Genomic DNA, 13738 nt, shown 5'->3' with positions numbered 1-13738 from the left:
TGTTGTGTAATTAAGCATTCATGAAATTTTATTTTATTTTATTTTATTGATTTGATTTGATTTGTATACCGCCCTTCTCCAGCAGGACTCAGGGTGGTGAACAGCCGAGATAAAACAGAGCATACAAAATTTAAAAAACAGTTTAAAAGGTAATTAAATAATTTCGGCCCACAATTTAAAACAACCCAATTAAAACCAATTTCAAATTAAAACCAAAACAGATGGGATCAAGCCAGCCCGGCTAGGTGAAATAAATGAGTTTTCAGGACCCGACAAAAAGTCCGGAGGTCTGGTATCGTGCGGGCAGGCAGCTTTCTGTAATATGCATACAACCTCCATATGCTTCACTAATAATTGAACTAAGGTGAGCCCACAGGTAGTCCTTGACTTACAACCATCATTGAGCCAAAAAGTTCTGTTGCTAAGTGAGACGGTTGTTAAGTGAGTTCAACCAGCCAAATCCTGTATGGCGGCCCTGGTGCTGTTCAAGGAGAAGATGGGTCATTGGGGCTGTGCATGGACTTTAGGGGAATAAATAAAGTGTATGTAGAAAACATGCACCCTCTTCCCCTGATGAAGGACGTGTTGAGCCACTTGACCAAGGGGAAGATCTTCACAAAACTAGACTTGAGGGAGGTGTACTAGAGAATGAGGATCAAAGAGGGCGATGAATGGAAAACAGTCTTCAACAGCTCATTAGGAAGCTTCCAATTCAACGTGATGCCGTTTGGGCTCCAAAGGGCCCCCGCAGTATTCATGCAACTAATTAATGAGGTGCTGTATGACCACCTGTACAAAAGGGTTGTAGTGCACCTGTAAGACATCCTCATTTACATAGAGACAATGGAGAAGCATATAAAATTTGTGTGCCGTTTGCTGAAGTTGCGTACAATAATGCAGTATATAGCAGCATGGGGTTCACCCCATTCAAAGTAGCCATGAGGGTGGAGTTTGTCTCCATGCCAGAATACCCTCAGGAACTCCCTTCCTCAGTGAGCTTAACTGAATGGGTGGGTTCTTTGCAAAATTCATGGGGGAATGTAAAACAAGTGCTAGCTAAGGCAACAAAGACTCAGAAAAGTGCAGACAGAAAAGAGGCAGTCACCCCAGAAACTGTTTCACATAGGGGAGAAAGTGTATTTGTCTACAAAGTACACAAAATTAAAGTTATCCTGCCGAAAGCTGGGTCCAAATTTATAGGACCTTTCCCCATAGTGAAAATCATAAACTAGTATAATCATAAACCTTGCCAGTAGCAAGGATAACTCCAGGCCTGATCATAGTGAGGTGGGAGAAACGCTACAAAGTAAAAAGGATCCTGGATTCTAGACTGTACAAGGGGAAACTCCAATACCTAGTCCAGTGGAAGGGATACCCAATGTCAGAAGCTAGATGGGTAAAAGCACATGATATGAAGGCAGATAGATTGATAAAGAAGTTTCACAAGAAATACCCCCAGAAACCAAAAGGGCCTCCCTAGGGACTTAAGGAACCTCTGAACTCTATTAGTGTGTGTGTGTGTGTGTGTGTGTGTGTGTGTGTGTGTGTGTGTGTGTGCTTAACTGCCACAGCCATCTTTTCATTTCTCAACTTGCCACATAGTGTGTGTATGTGTGGGGAACTTTGAAATGTCAGACCAGACAATAACAGATCATCCTGTGGGAACCAAGGTCATCTGAACAGGTGCTGGCCAGAGATTTGAAGGAATTACCTGGGAGACACCAGAACACCTAATTGGACAACGTGACCTGTGACAAGGAGGGAGGGGAATATCTATTCTTTAATTGTATGAAAACTGCAGGAAATAGCTAAAGTTGGTTTTGCTTTCATGCGTGCCAAAATGATGCACTCAATAAAGCTGTTCTTAGATCTGATCGTCTCGGAGTGCTGACTTGGTTGGGTTTGTCAGTCAGAACCTTGAGAGTTTATTTAAGCTGATATACTTTAGGAACAGATACAAGAAAAGCATCACACTTAATAATTCATAATTATTGTTAAGAGAAAGAACAGTTAGTTTGGATAGTTTGGATAGTTTGATGATAACACTCCCTCTCCACCAAATGATTAAACTGTTTGTAGCCATTCCCTGAGAATATAACTGCTTTAATGAATAGTTTCATTACTACTTCACTCTTCCCCCAACATCTCTATTCTAACAACAGAACTTTGGAGTATAGTATCCAAAGTAGCATTTTAGCACAATCCAAAGGAGTATTAATATTCAGAGCTTCTGTCCAGCAAAACCACATGGAGAGAGCAGGCTTCAGCAACAACCTTTGGCCCGGACAGGAACCCCCAGCTGTTTGCTAAAACGGCTCCCAATTCTTGCAGCCTGAAGAATAAAAGAAAAAATTATGGTTTTTAGAAAGAGCAGTCCATCTTCCTGCCATCTCCTTCTCTTCTTTTTTCTATTCCCCATAATAAATCTTCCAATATTTATATTTATACTGTGTATTGATCAGACACAATATATAGTACATCTTTTAACGTTCCTCCAGGGACACAGATAAAAAATTGCTGTTGCAATACTAAGATTTGGGTGAAGTTTCACTCTCTGAGCTTGTGGATGGTTTCTGAATGTTTCGTTACCAGGCGAGGTAACATCTTCAGCAGAGTTGGGGGAATGTCAGTGATCTTCTGTTTAAAAGGGCTTCAGGTGTGGGCGTATCAAGTCAGGGTCTTGCAATGAGTCTTGGTGTGAGTCATCAGTGAGTCTTGTGATGAATCTTGTGATAAGGAGATTATCTCAGCCAGGGTCGATGAAGGGCTGGTGGTGTAGGAGGCCTGCATGGGTTGGCTGAGAATACATGCTATCTCTGGCTGGCTGATTGGAATCTGGGGGCTTCTGAGGTGTTATATTTCTGCAGCTTCCTATCTAGTGTTGTCATTAATACTTTAGCATTCATATTATGCATAGTTACTGATCTACAACTTGGCATGTTTGGTGGAGCCTTTTTTTTATTGTTAACCTTTAATAATATAGAGTTCAATATATCTATAAAAGTTCTGTATCTTTCTACTGGAACTCCATCATGTCCAGGGTCTTCCCCTACTTTTATACAGAGATTGTACTGGGTTTTTGAGTGCTAATAAAGCTATAAAATATTCCTCCTAGAGCAGAAGTGTCAAACTCAATTTCATTGAGGGTCACATCAGGGTTATGTTTGACTTTGGGGGGGAGGGCGTGGCCAAGGTGGGCATGGTCAGCTCAGTGTCACTTGTGTCAGGGACTCCTGTGGTGGCCTGAGTACTCTGCCAACAAAAACGGGCTCCCAAGCTGCATTCTCGGCTGCAACTGTCTCCTGCAACCCTCTGCCAGTGAAAACGGAGGTTGCAAGGGCTGCCCACGGCCCTACTGAGCTCTGTTTTTGCTGGCAGACGCACCGCGGACCACTCCTTCACTGTTTCCAGAGTGGCCCCATGGGCCAGATCTAAGCATCCTGTGGGCTTTGAGTTTGACACTCCTGTCCTAGAGGATTAACTCAGTGATAAAGTATTATCACTGATAATATATCAGTGATCACTGATAATATATATATATATATATATATATATATATATATATATATATATATATATATATGTAATATATCAATAAATAATTTTAGAAGCAAATATCCCTTTTGATATATTTCACAGAATAAGAATTGCTTATTAGAAAAGCTATTGAATATTATATAACTTAGAATGTTTAAATTTGAGAGCAACTGGAACCTGGTCCAAGATTATAATGAAATGGAGATCACAAGTGAATCTACCAAAGCAAGAAAAATAATAGTCTAATTTAAAACAATTTTCAAGTACATGGTAAAAAAAAGGATATTGCCTACATTTTGTGTTTTAAAAGTGCCAGTTTGTTAACTTACATTCCAATATGTGTGTTTGTAACACAGTACTAATACATTGTGGAAAAAAAGACAAGTGGATTTATTTGTTTGTTTGTTTTAAATGTCTAACTGAGAATCCTGGATTAAGTGAACATCAGCACAGATTACATATTGATAGTTTGCATAATATAGTTATGGAAAACATCTATAAAGTATTTCAGCAATGTTCTTAATGAGGCCATAAAAGGACCATAATCTGGGGCAATAGAGACTTTAGTTGTTTTTACTATCAAGAAAATTATGTATCCCTCAATATCCCAAAGCTCATATTCCCATCATTTGTGGAAAGGCAAGTGATGGTTACATTTCAGATCTTCCCAATATCCGCATAAGATGGAATTTTCTCAAAATGTTCCCCATTCTTATCTCACAGGGGGAGAATATTGGCATTACCTGTTGAGTTAACCGGGACTTGTTTACACAAAAATGTCTGCAAGCGTGAGGCAACATTCTCCAATCTCTGCTTAATTTCTGTGCCATTGCTGGTGTCCTGAGAGTCAAGAGATTTGTCAAAAGCCTCCTTGTATTGTCTTCTCTGAAAAGCTTGGAATTCAAACAGGGAATAAATAAATTGAGGAAAGGAAGATATTATTATCCTGTATTCCTTTTCCTAACCCATCCTCCATACTTTGTTATTTAGTCATCTGATCATGATTTAATTCAGAACATTTTGTTCTTCTGAAGAATAGAATGGAACGTTTGAAACATATAAATAATAAGATAAAGAAGAGGTAACACTATTATATCCAGACTTAGGTGAGGAAGAAGAAGCAAGCACAAGAATGATTTGGATTTAATAATATAATTTGAAAGCACAGATGATGTCAAATTCCAACTGTGGCAACTGTTAACATTCACAGTCCCTTCCCTTTTCTGTGTGAATCAGTCAAATAGTTTCAACCACCATCTTGGCTTTTATAATATACACACATGGAGGCAAGTAATATCATGTCTACCATAAGATCACACAAATGTATGCACTGACTTAGTGGCAGGGGTGAAATCCAGCAGGTTCTGACAGGTTCTGGAGAACCGGTAGCGGAAATTTTGAGCAGTTCGGAGAACCGGCAAATACTACCTCTGGCTGGCCCCAGAGTGGGGTGGGAATGGGGATTTTGCAGTATCCTTCCCCTGGAGTGGGGGGGGAATGGAGTTTTTGCAGTATTCTTCCCCTGTCATGCCCACCAAGCCACGCCCACCAAGTCACACCACGCCCACCAAGTCACGCCCACAGAACCCATAGTAAAAAAAATTGGATTTCACCACTGCTTTGTGGTATATATTTGGTCTAGTAGTCAAGACATCAGGCTAGAAACCAGAGACTGTGAATTGTAGTTCTGCCTTAGGCATGAAAGTCGGCTAGGTGACTCTGGGCCAGTCACTCTCTCTCACCCCAACCCACCTCACTGGGTTGTCGTGAGGAAAATAGGAGAAGGGTTTATTAAGCATGTTCACTGCCTTGAGTAATATATAGAAATAATAAAGGTGGGATGCTAACTTACTAACTAACTATGGCTTCTAGCTGATATCTATGATTCCTGGCATGATTTTCTAAAAAAAATTCTCTGAGGGAATGAGTGAAGACATTGTAAAGTATAATAACTATAATGCCTTAATAGTGAGCAAAAATTACAAAGAAGAGAAGCTTAATGTGGTTCGGAAGAGTTATCTTCTATCTATGTCATTAAACCCTGGCATTTTGTAAGCCCCACTGGATGAATGACAGTAGGAAAACAACACTATGGGAAAGCTAAAATTATTTTGATTGAAATTGGTTATAATAACGGACTCTTGCAATTCTGATTTGGCTGAACAACCTCCTCCTCCTTATAGTTCAGTGAAGTAAGGAATTGTCTGAGTTGCTTCCAAATGTTATCTACCTATTCTTACCTTATCTGCCTGTTGCAGACTTTAAAACTATTTTAGTCCTCTTTTTTTGCGTAGGCAATATCTCTTGCATATTCTCATCAAAGTAATCTTCCTTACTTTAGATAAATTTCAAAATATTCAGAGGTTCAGGGCAGAAGGTGTTGAATTTATAGCAACTCACCACAGATACGCAATGCTATCACAGCTCCTACTAATAGGCTGATCACAAGACATCCAGCCCCAGTAATGATCCAACGATAACAACGGTATCTCAGCGGACGATCTACAAAACAACCCAAAGTTAGTGAAAGAAGTTCATTTTGTAATGATGATCAAAATTTTCTCCACACATGAAACAGTAACAATTTCCATATCTTCACTGAATTAACAAGGAGATTATCACCTTTTCTCATAACTGCGAGATATCAAAACTGACCATCTTAATAAAACAGAATAATTTATCTAGTTTTGGTTTCATTTGGAAACAGCTCCTGGACTCTGTGCTCTTAATGCAAAAAAAATGAATGTTAAGTTTTGAGGACTAAATTTAATTTAATTTAATTTAATTTAGATTTAATTTTTCTATAAAAATAAATTGAAATAATTACAAATGTAAAGCAAAGGGATGGTTGTAACTTTTCTTGTATTCTACTGCACTGAAAAATTGGAAATCACTATCTTGTTTCTTTTTCCTTTTGCACTGGTCTTTATTCTATCTTTCTTGACTTTTATTTCTATTTGTATTTTATCTCAAAATCAACTTTATATATGTATATGTATATATGTGTGTGTGTGTGTATGTGTGTGTGTGTCGGGTGGGTTCGACTTACCTTTATTACTGGTTCGCAACGGGGCCACGTGTGCATGCTTGTTTTGTGTGTATGCACATGCTCTTCTGTGCATGTGCAGAAGCATTTTGATGTTGTCGAGGTCAGTGGGCGGGGCCTCCCGCCAGTTTTACTACCGGTTCTATAGAACCGGTTCGAACCAGGGGCAACCCACCACTGGTGTGTGTGTGTATATAGTGTATTTTACATACTTAATTTTGAGTAATTTGGAGAACCGGTAAATACCACCTCTGACTGGCCCGCCTCCATCTATTCTTTGCCTCCCAAGTCCCAGCTGATCAGGAGGAAATGGGGATTTTGCAGAAATCTTCCCCTGGAGTGGGGAGGGAATGGAGATTTTACAGTATCCTTCCCCTGCCACAGCCACCAAGCCATGCCCACAGAACCGGTAGTAAAATTTTTTGAATCCTGTCACTGTACTGTAGATGATGATAGATAGATAGATAGATAGATAGATAGATAGATAGATAGATAGATAGGTAGGTAGGTAGGTAGGTAGGTAGGTAGGTAGGTAGGTAGGTAGACAGACAGACAGACAGACAGACAGACAGACAGACAGATATAGAGATGCATAGATATAGATGATGGATGATATAATTTGACCTTTTCTCCGAGTCAAGGACAAAATCTTTCTTTCATTGCTCATTGTATTTCACATTGTCAGTTTGCAACTATTTGTCTAATTTCTGACACACCTTTGATCCAAGAAGCTGAGAGGTGGCTACATGGAATTTCTTTGTGATTTTACAATCCTGTAAATCCTTCTCCAATCCCTCCATTACTCTCAGATCAGAGAATGAGAAATGAGAATTTATTATAGGCAAATTTGTGAGTCTGCCAAAAGGCCAGAATCTCCCAGTTCTTCCTTTATGCTCCTTTTATATCGTCCTGTGTTGTGCTTTCATAGCATCACCAAAATAGTCCAGATGTTTCTCAATTTCAGCAACTTTAAGGTGTGTACACTTCAACTCCTGGAATTCCCCATGCTGGCTTAAATTTGCTGAGGTTGATAAACACTGTTCTAGCAGCTCCATATTTATTTTCTGCCATCAGAACATTATTCACAACTATAATTTATTTGTTGATTTCTTGGTGTTCATTTTGCTGGCTGTTTATATGGTTTGGCAGTCTTAGGGGATTTGGGTGGGCTGCTTGAGAAGAGAAAAGCCAGAGGCATTGCAGAGTGGTAGGGTTCAAAAAAATCCAGGGTAGTGTCTGCAACTATTTCAACACCCACAAAAATGACAAGGTTTTGATCACTTATTTGTGCCCATTATCTTGCTTAATGACACCCTCTCTGTGGACATTCCTGAACCAAAATAAATCAGGCTAGTAATTAGTATATACTAAAATACAAAATGAAAACGTTCCTTTATGGATCAGTAAACCCTTAATTCCAATTTGCATGTTTGGAAATTCATCCTGACTTGGACCCAGATATCTTATTCAGTGATCAAATATTTTCCGTCTCCTCAACCATATCCAACGATATTTTGATTTGTGAAATTGGGACCTAACTGCTTCACTGGCTTTCAAATTAAAAGCTGGGATAGGCAAACATCAGATTTGCATTTCCTTCAACAGTATAACCCTGGTTGCTATCAAATTGAAGCTACTCATATCAGAGGAAGACTGCCAGGCTGTTTCCTTTGTGAATGTCCATAAAGTTTCAGATACCCTCTAAAGTATCAGAACAAAGGATGGACAAATGCACTGAATTAGAAAAGCTGGCCATATTTATATACGTGTTTTGGATGTCTTCTCAAAAATCCTTCCAGGAGGGCAAATATTGACTGGTCTAAAATTAGCCATTCAGCCTCATAGCTGGGAGGATTGGAGTCCAGCATCTCTCAGTCCATTTAATCTAACATTCTTCGCAATGCTTCCCTCATTGCAGCAATCAAAAATATTTAGCACATGTGGCAATCAAACTAATAGACAAACAAATAGCAGAAGGAAGAACGTAGAGAGGAAGCGTGTTGTTAACCTACAGACCCAACCTTCCACATATGATTAGAGATCTCATGAAGTCATAGTTCTTAATCTAGTTCAGATAAAATGTTATTTTACCTGGTTCCCGAGACACAGAGATTGGACTTTGCTGTTTTCTGGCTTGTATGTTAAGCGCCAAGTAGCCTTCCTCATCCTCCATTTGACGAGATGTTCTTCAGAGTGCCCTTTGAAGAATGTGGTGTGTGTGTGTGTGTGTGTGTGTGTGTGTGTGTGTGTGTGTGTACGCTTTTCTGAGCTTGCAGTTCTGTGGGAGAAGCAGCAGTACAGGCCACTTGTGGTAGAGAAGCAACAGAGGGAATGAGGCCTCCGGCTTGATCATCTCTCAGCACCTCTGCTCCACTCTTGATGGCTCAATGGTGCCAATGAATTTATTTCCAAAAAAGGCTGTAAAGAAAGGTCACAGGCCAGCTCTGGTTCACTTAGCCGTTCACTTCATTTTTTTTTCCCTTGGTGAGAAAACAGCCAATAAATACTGTATCAACTGGCTACAAAAATGTGCAGGCCTTTCCGTTAATGCCCAAGCCTATCTGTCTGAAGAATGCAAGGTGAAAGGTGGAACTGTTAAATGCTTGCTATGCTTCAACCAAGATTAAATTATCTCAGGGTGGAAGTACCCATAAAGGGAGGAAATCCAGACATCTGCCATTCTGCCTCAAGGCTCAAACCCTCACTGTGCTGGTTCTAAAGAAAAAGAAGTGTTTGTCAAGCCAATCAATGCTTCTAATGATGCAACCACAACATTTATTTAATATACTTATATTGTATGTATTTTTAAATTTATATACTACCCATTTCACTCTGAAAAAGCAACTCTGGACTTCAGATTTTAATACCTTTTTTCATTTTCCTTTTTCCTATCCAGCTTGTGATCAATTATAATGACAAGATCCTTAAAGGCAAGAGAATTGCAATGTAAATAAAAAAATGATCAAAAACACATTATAATTGAGGCTATTTTAAATGCTAGCTATAATAAGCCTAATAAGCCTGGAGCTTTCTTAAGCCTTCTATGCATTAAGAATTAGGATTTTTATGTAGAAAAAATACATTACACCACTAAGCAAATCTTTGCTTCTCCCTCACCACCATTCTTCTTCTTTTTTTTTTTTTTGAACAACCCCATAGGGAAAGAGAATATTTCTCTATCATGAAATTGCAAATTAGACATAAAGCCTGGAGATGTTGTTCCGTATTTCCCACATAATTTGTAGTTTAGCTTTCATGGTTTTTTAGACAGTACATGATACCCTAAAGCTCAGTTTACAAATCTCAGGAGCTGAAGCAAAACCATACAAATCACATCATGACTTACAGCTTTGTGTTAATCGTGCTGTCATATGTACAAACGTACATAATGTAGTTGTTTTGTCTTCGCATGCGTTATCTTTTTATGAGAACCCACTTTACAGTTTATCTTGCTATAAAATCAGGGGTGGGCTGCTGGGGGTTCGCAGGGGTTCAGGAGAAGTCCGGAAATGGGCCCGTTTCTGGCCTCCAGAGGGCCTCCGGAGCCTGGGGAGGCTGTTTTCGCTCTCCCGGAGGCTCAAAGAAAAATGTCCCCCCCCCGCCATGGTGCAGGAGGCCACCTAGGCCATGCCCACCATGGCCACGCCCACCCAGCAACTGGGCAGAGAACCCCTTGCTAAAATTTTTGAAGCCCACCCCTGTATAAAATGCTATATTGTATTAAAAGGATCCTGTTTGCTGTCTTCAGGGGTTTTTAAAGTTGCTTTGATAAAGCTGTCATTAGCTTTATACAGGTAGCCTTTGACTTATGACCACAATAAAGTCCAAAATGTCCATTGCTAAGCAAGACAGTGGTTACGTGAGTTGTGCCCCATTTTATGAGCATTTTTGCTACAGTTGGTAAGTGAATCATGCAGTTGTTAAGTGAATGTGGCTTCCTCCCATCGACTTTGCTTGTCGGAAGCCAGCTGGGAAGGTTACAAATGGTGATCATGTGACCCTGGGATAATGCAATCATCATAAATAACATGCCAGTTTCCAAACACTTAAATTCTGATCACATGACTATAGGGATGCTGCAATGGTGATAAGTGTGAAAAACAGTGCTAAGTCACTTTTGTCAGGGCCATTATATCTTTGAACAGTCACTAAACAAATGATTGTTAAGTCAAGGACCAACTGTACATTTTTAATTCCAGGTGTCCATTCCAGTGGTGGGTTGCCCCTGGTTCGCACCGGTTCTATAGAACCGGTGGTAAATTGGTGGGAGGCTTCGCCCACCGACCCCGACCTCATCAAAATGCTTCTGCACATGCCCCGCTGTGAACAGGTAGTAAAGGTAAGTGGAACCCACCCCTGATCCATTCATATGCAAAAGCCTGTAGGCATACTCAAGGAAAGGAGGGATATGGGTGAAATACAATAAACGTTTAACACATTTAATATAATAAAGTGCAATTTCAAGAGGTTTTTTCAACTAGATTAACTAAAATTTTGCTTATATGTTGGCTGCAGAAAATATGATGGTGATAGTCATAATGATGATCCTTTATTTAAGTAAACAGAATACTGTGTTGGAAGAAATATCCATCTGGTTCCGTTCCAAGTTGGGAGAAAGGCACTGGAGACAAAATGGAGGCTGGAGGCTGATTGGAAAGAGAGTCCATTTATTGATGAAGCAGAACCACCAAGCACATGGTTATGGGCAGCTGACCACATGGAGTTTGGGGGGGGGGGGAATTTATATCTTCTGTTGGACTTTGCACTTGAACTTCCTGTTTCTGTGCAAGAACATGTATCCTATTGGCTGTTGTCAGACTTCCATGGGGCCATGTACAAATCCTAGAAGTTTGAGCTAAGCTTGGTTGAAGTTTGCTTGATACAATGAAGGGGCTTGTTGGGCAATTCCTGTTGTGGCTGAGGGATAATTGTTAGATCGGCGCAGGGAAAGCAAGACGCGACCAGCTCTGGTCCAATTCAGTACTTTATTCAAGCACAGGAAAAAGACGAGCGGCTAGGCTGCCGGAGCTCTTTTATACGCTCCGGCAGGCTCAGCCGCCCAATGACAGCTCTTTGAATTTCCCGCCGGAGGATTAGCCAATCCCCGGCGGGTGCCCATATAAGGACATAACACTCCTCCCCCCCTAGTCTGAAAAATGTCCATCACAGTTAATGTACGTGACGAAGTCACGCAAGTAGGCGGGGCGCCTGCTTGCCCGAGATGACCTGCGCAGTTCAGTCTGAGCTTCGCCGCCGGCCTGTGCAGGTGAAGCTCCTGTCCCTCCCGGCTCCCTGGTGGGGGTGGCCGGGGCTCCGGCCGTCGAGTGTGCGGGATCCGTCCCAGCACCTCCGGCCGCAACATCTGGAAGTTCGTGCTGGAGTCGCTGGTCCTTCCCTCGCCTGGAATGTCTGGAACCTCGCGGCTGGACATCGCTGCTGTCCGGTGGGTGCCGTCCGAAACCCGGTAAGTCCGTTGGTGTTTCGTTGGGCTTCCGTGGCTCCCATCGCTGTCGCTGTCCGGTGTGGTCAACCTCGCTGGGGTGGTGTTCATCTCCGCGGCTGGGTTGGTGCTGGTTGGCTTCGCAGGGTTGGTGCTGGCCGACCTTGCCGGGGTGGTGCTGTTCGACCTGGTCTGGGTGGTGTGCGCCTCCCTTGCTGGAGTGGTGTTGGTCGACCTTACAGGGTTGGTGTTGGTCGACCCGGTCTGGATGCTGGTTGGGGTCTCCCTTGCCGGTCGGTCGCTGGCCGGCTCGGGTTGCGTGTTGTGCGCCTCCCCCATGTGGTTGTCCCCGGTCTACTTGCCTGGAGCATCGGTTTCCCTGGCAGGGCTGTTGTTGGTACTCGTCGCTGGAGGGGTGCAATTCTCCCTCCCTGGGTGGGTCCCGGTCTACCCCTTGACTGTTGTGGCGGTCCCTCTCCATGGAGTGGCGGATGCCCACTCGCCGGGTTGGTGATGCCATCCCCCTTGCGGCAGGTCCCGGTCTACTGCTCTGGATCACCGATGGGTGAGTGCATGGTAATGTGCTTGGCCGGCCTCGTCGGGGTGTCGGTGGTCTGCCTCGCCTGGGTGTTGTAGGCCTGCCTTGCCGGGGTGTTGCAGGCCTACCTCGTCGGGGTGTTGTAGGCCTACCTCGTCGGGGTGTGGTAGGCCTACCTCGTCAGGCTGGTTTCCTTCCGATCCCCTCCACCTTTTCCGGAGCTGGTCGATGTGACGTCTACAGACCTGTCCATCTTCCAGCTCGACTCGGTAGGACTTCGGGCCGGTTGTGCTCTCTATTCTCCCCTTTAGCCACTTCGGAGAGCCGTTGAAGTTAAGCGCAAACACCGGGTCTCCTATGGCAAAGGCGCGGAGCGGCCGGCTGGCCGTTGCTGTCACTTCAGGGTTGTACTGGGGGTGCAGTCGGTCCAGGGGTGACCTCAGGCGTCTGCCCATCAGTAGCTCAGCTGGGCTCTTCTTGGTGGTGGCATGCGGGGTGATGTGCTGTGTAAGGAGGAAGTTGTCGATCCTCTCTTGCCAGTCGCCCGGACCCATCTTGGTGAGCGTCTCCTTGGTGAGTCTCACCATGCGTTTCGCTTGGCCATTTCCGGCTGGCCTGTAAAATGCGGTGAGGGCGTGGCGGATGCCCTGTCCCGCCAGGAACTCTTCCATGGCCTTGGATGTTAACTGTGGGCCATTGTCTGAGACTAGGACATCTGGCAGCCCGTGTGTTGCGAATAGGCGCCTGAGTGCCCTGATGGTGGCTTCGGAAGTGGTAGATGCCATAGGGATGACCTCTAGCCACTTGGAGAAAGCGTCCACAACAATTAAGAGGTAGTGCCCCTGCATTGGACCCGCGAAGTCAATATGGATCCGTGCCCATGGGCTGGTGGCTGAGGACTGCGCCAATCCCATATGGTGAAGCGTCGCAGGTCAGCAGCAGAGGAAGTGTCTCGTGGTACTGGATCAGCATGCTGTCGGAGGATAGGAGCCCCTTGATGGTCTTGAAGGCATTTTCTTCCTCTGTCCCCCATCTCCACGGAACCGCTTTCCCCAGCAATCGATGGAGTGGCTCAGCGGCTGTTGCCTTCTGTTTAAGGAACACTGCATAAAACTTTAGCAATCCCAAAAATGCTTGAAGCTCGGCTTTGTTTTGGGGGGCTGGAGCTTCGTGGATT

At 43.2% G+C, this 13738-nt stretch overlaps 1 protein-coding gene across 1 annotated transcript; it reads right to left on the bottom strand.

Annotated features, from left to right (window-relative positions):
* Window positions 1-1762: 1762 nt before the first annotated feature.
* LOC148115596 (uncharacterized) lies at window positions 1763-8885 on the bottom strand. The gene is made up of 4 exons (XM_087885079.1): window positions 8675-8885; window positions 5938-6039; window positions 4281-4430; window positions 1763-2332 (listed from the first exon to the last, which is right to left on the bottom strand). Exons 1-4 carry the CDS (start codon window positions 8754-8756, stop codon window positions 2307-2309), a joined length of 360 nt encoding a protein of 119 aa, XP_087741205.1. The 5' UTR covers window positions 8757-8885; the 3' UTR covers window positions 1763-2306.
* Between the last annotated feature and the right edge of the window lie 4853 nt (window positions 8886-13738).

This window comes from Pantherophis guttatus, chromosome 2 (assembly GCF_059756535.1).
Source record: "Pantherophis guttatus breed Tessera chromosome 2, ASM5975653v1, whole genome shotgun sequence".
In the NCBI taxonomy this organism is placed as follows: Eukaryota; Metazoa; Chordata; class Lepidosauria; order Squamata; family Colubridae; genus Pantherophis; species Pantherophis guttatus.
The sequence above is the reverse complement of the archived record's forward strand: the minus strand, read 5'-3'. Positions and strand labels throughout refer to the sequence as shown.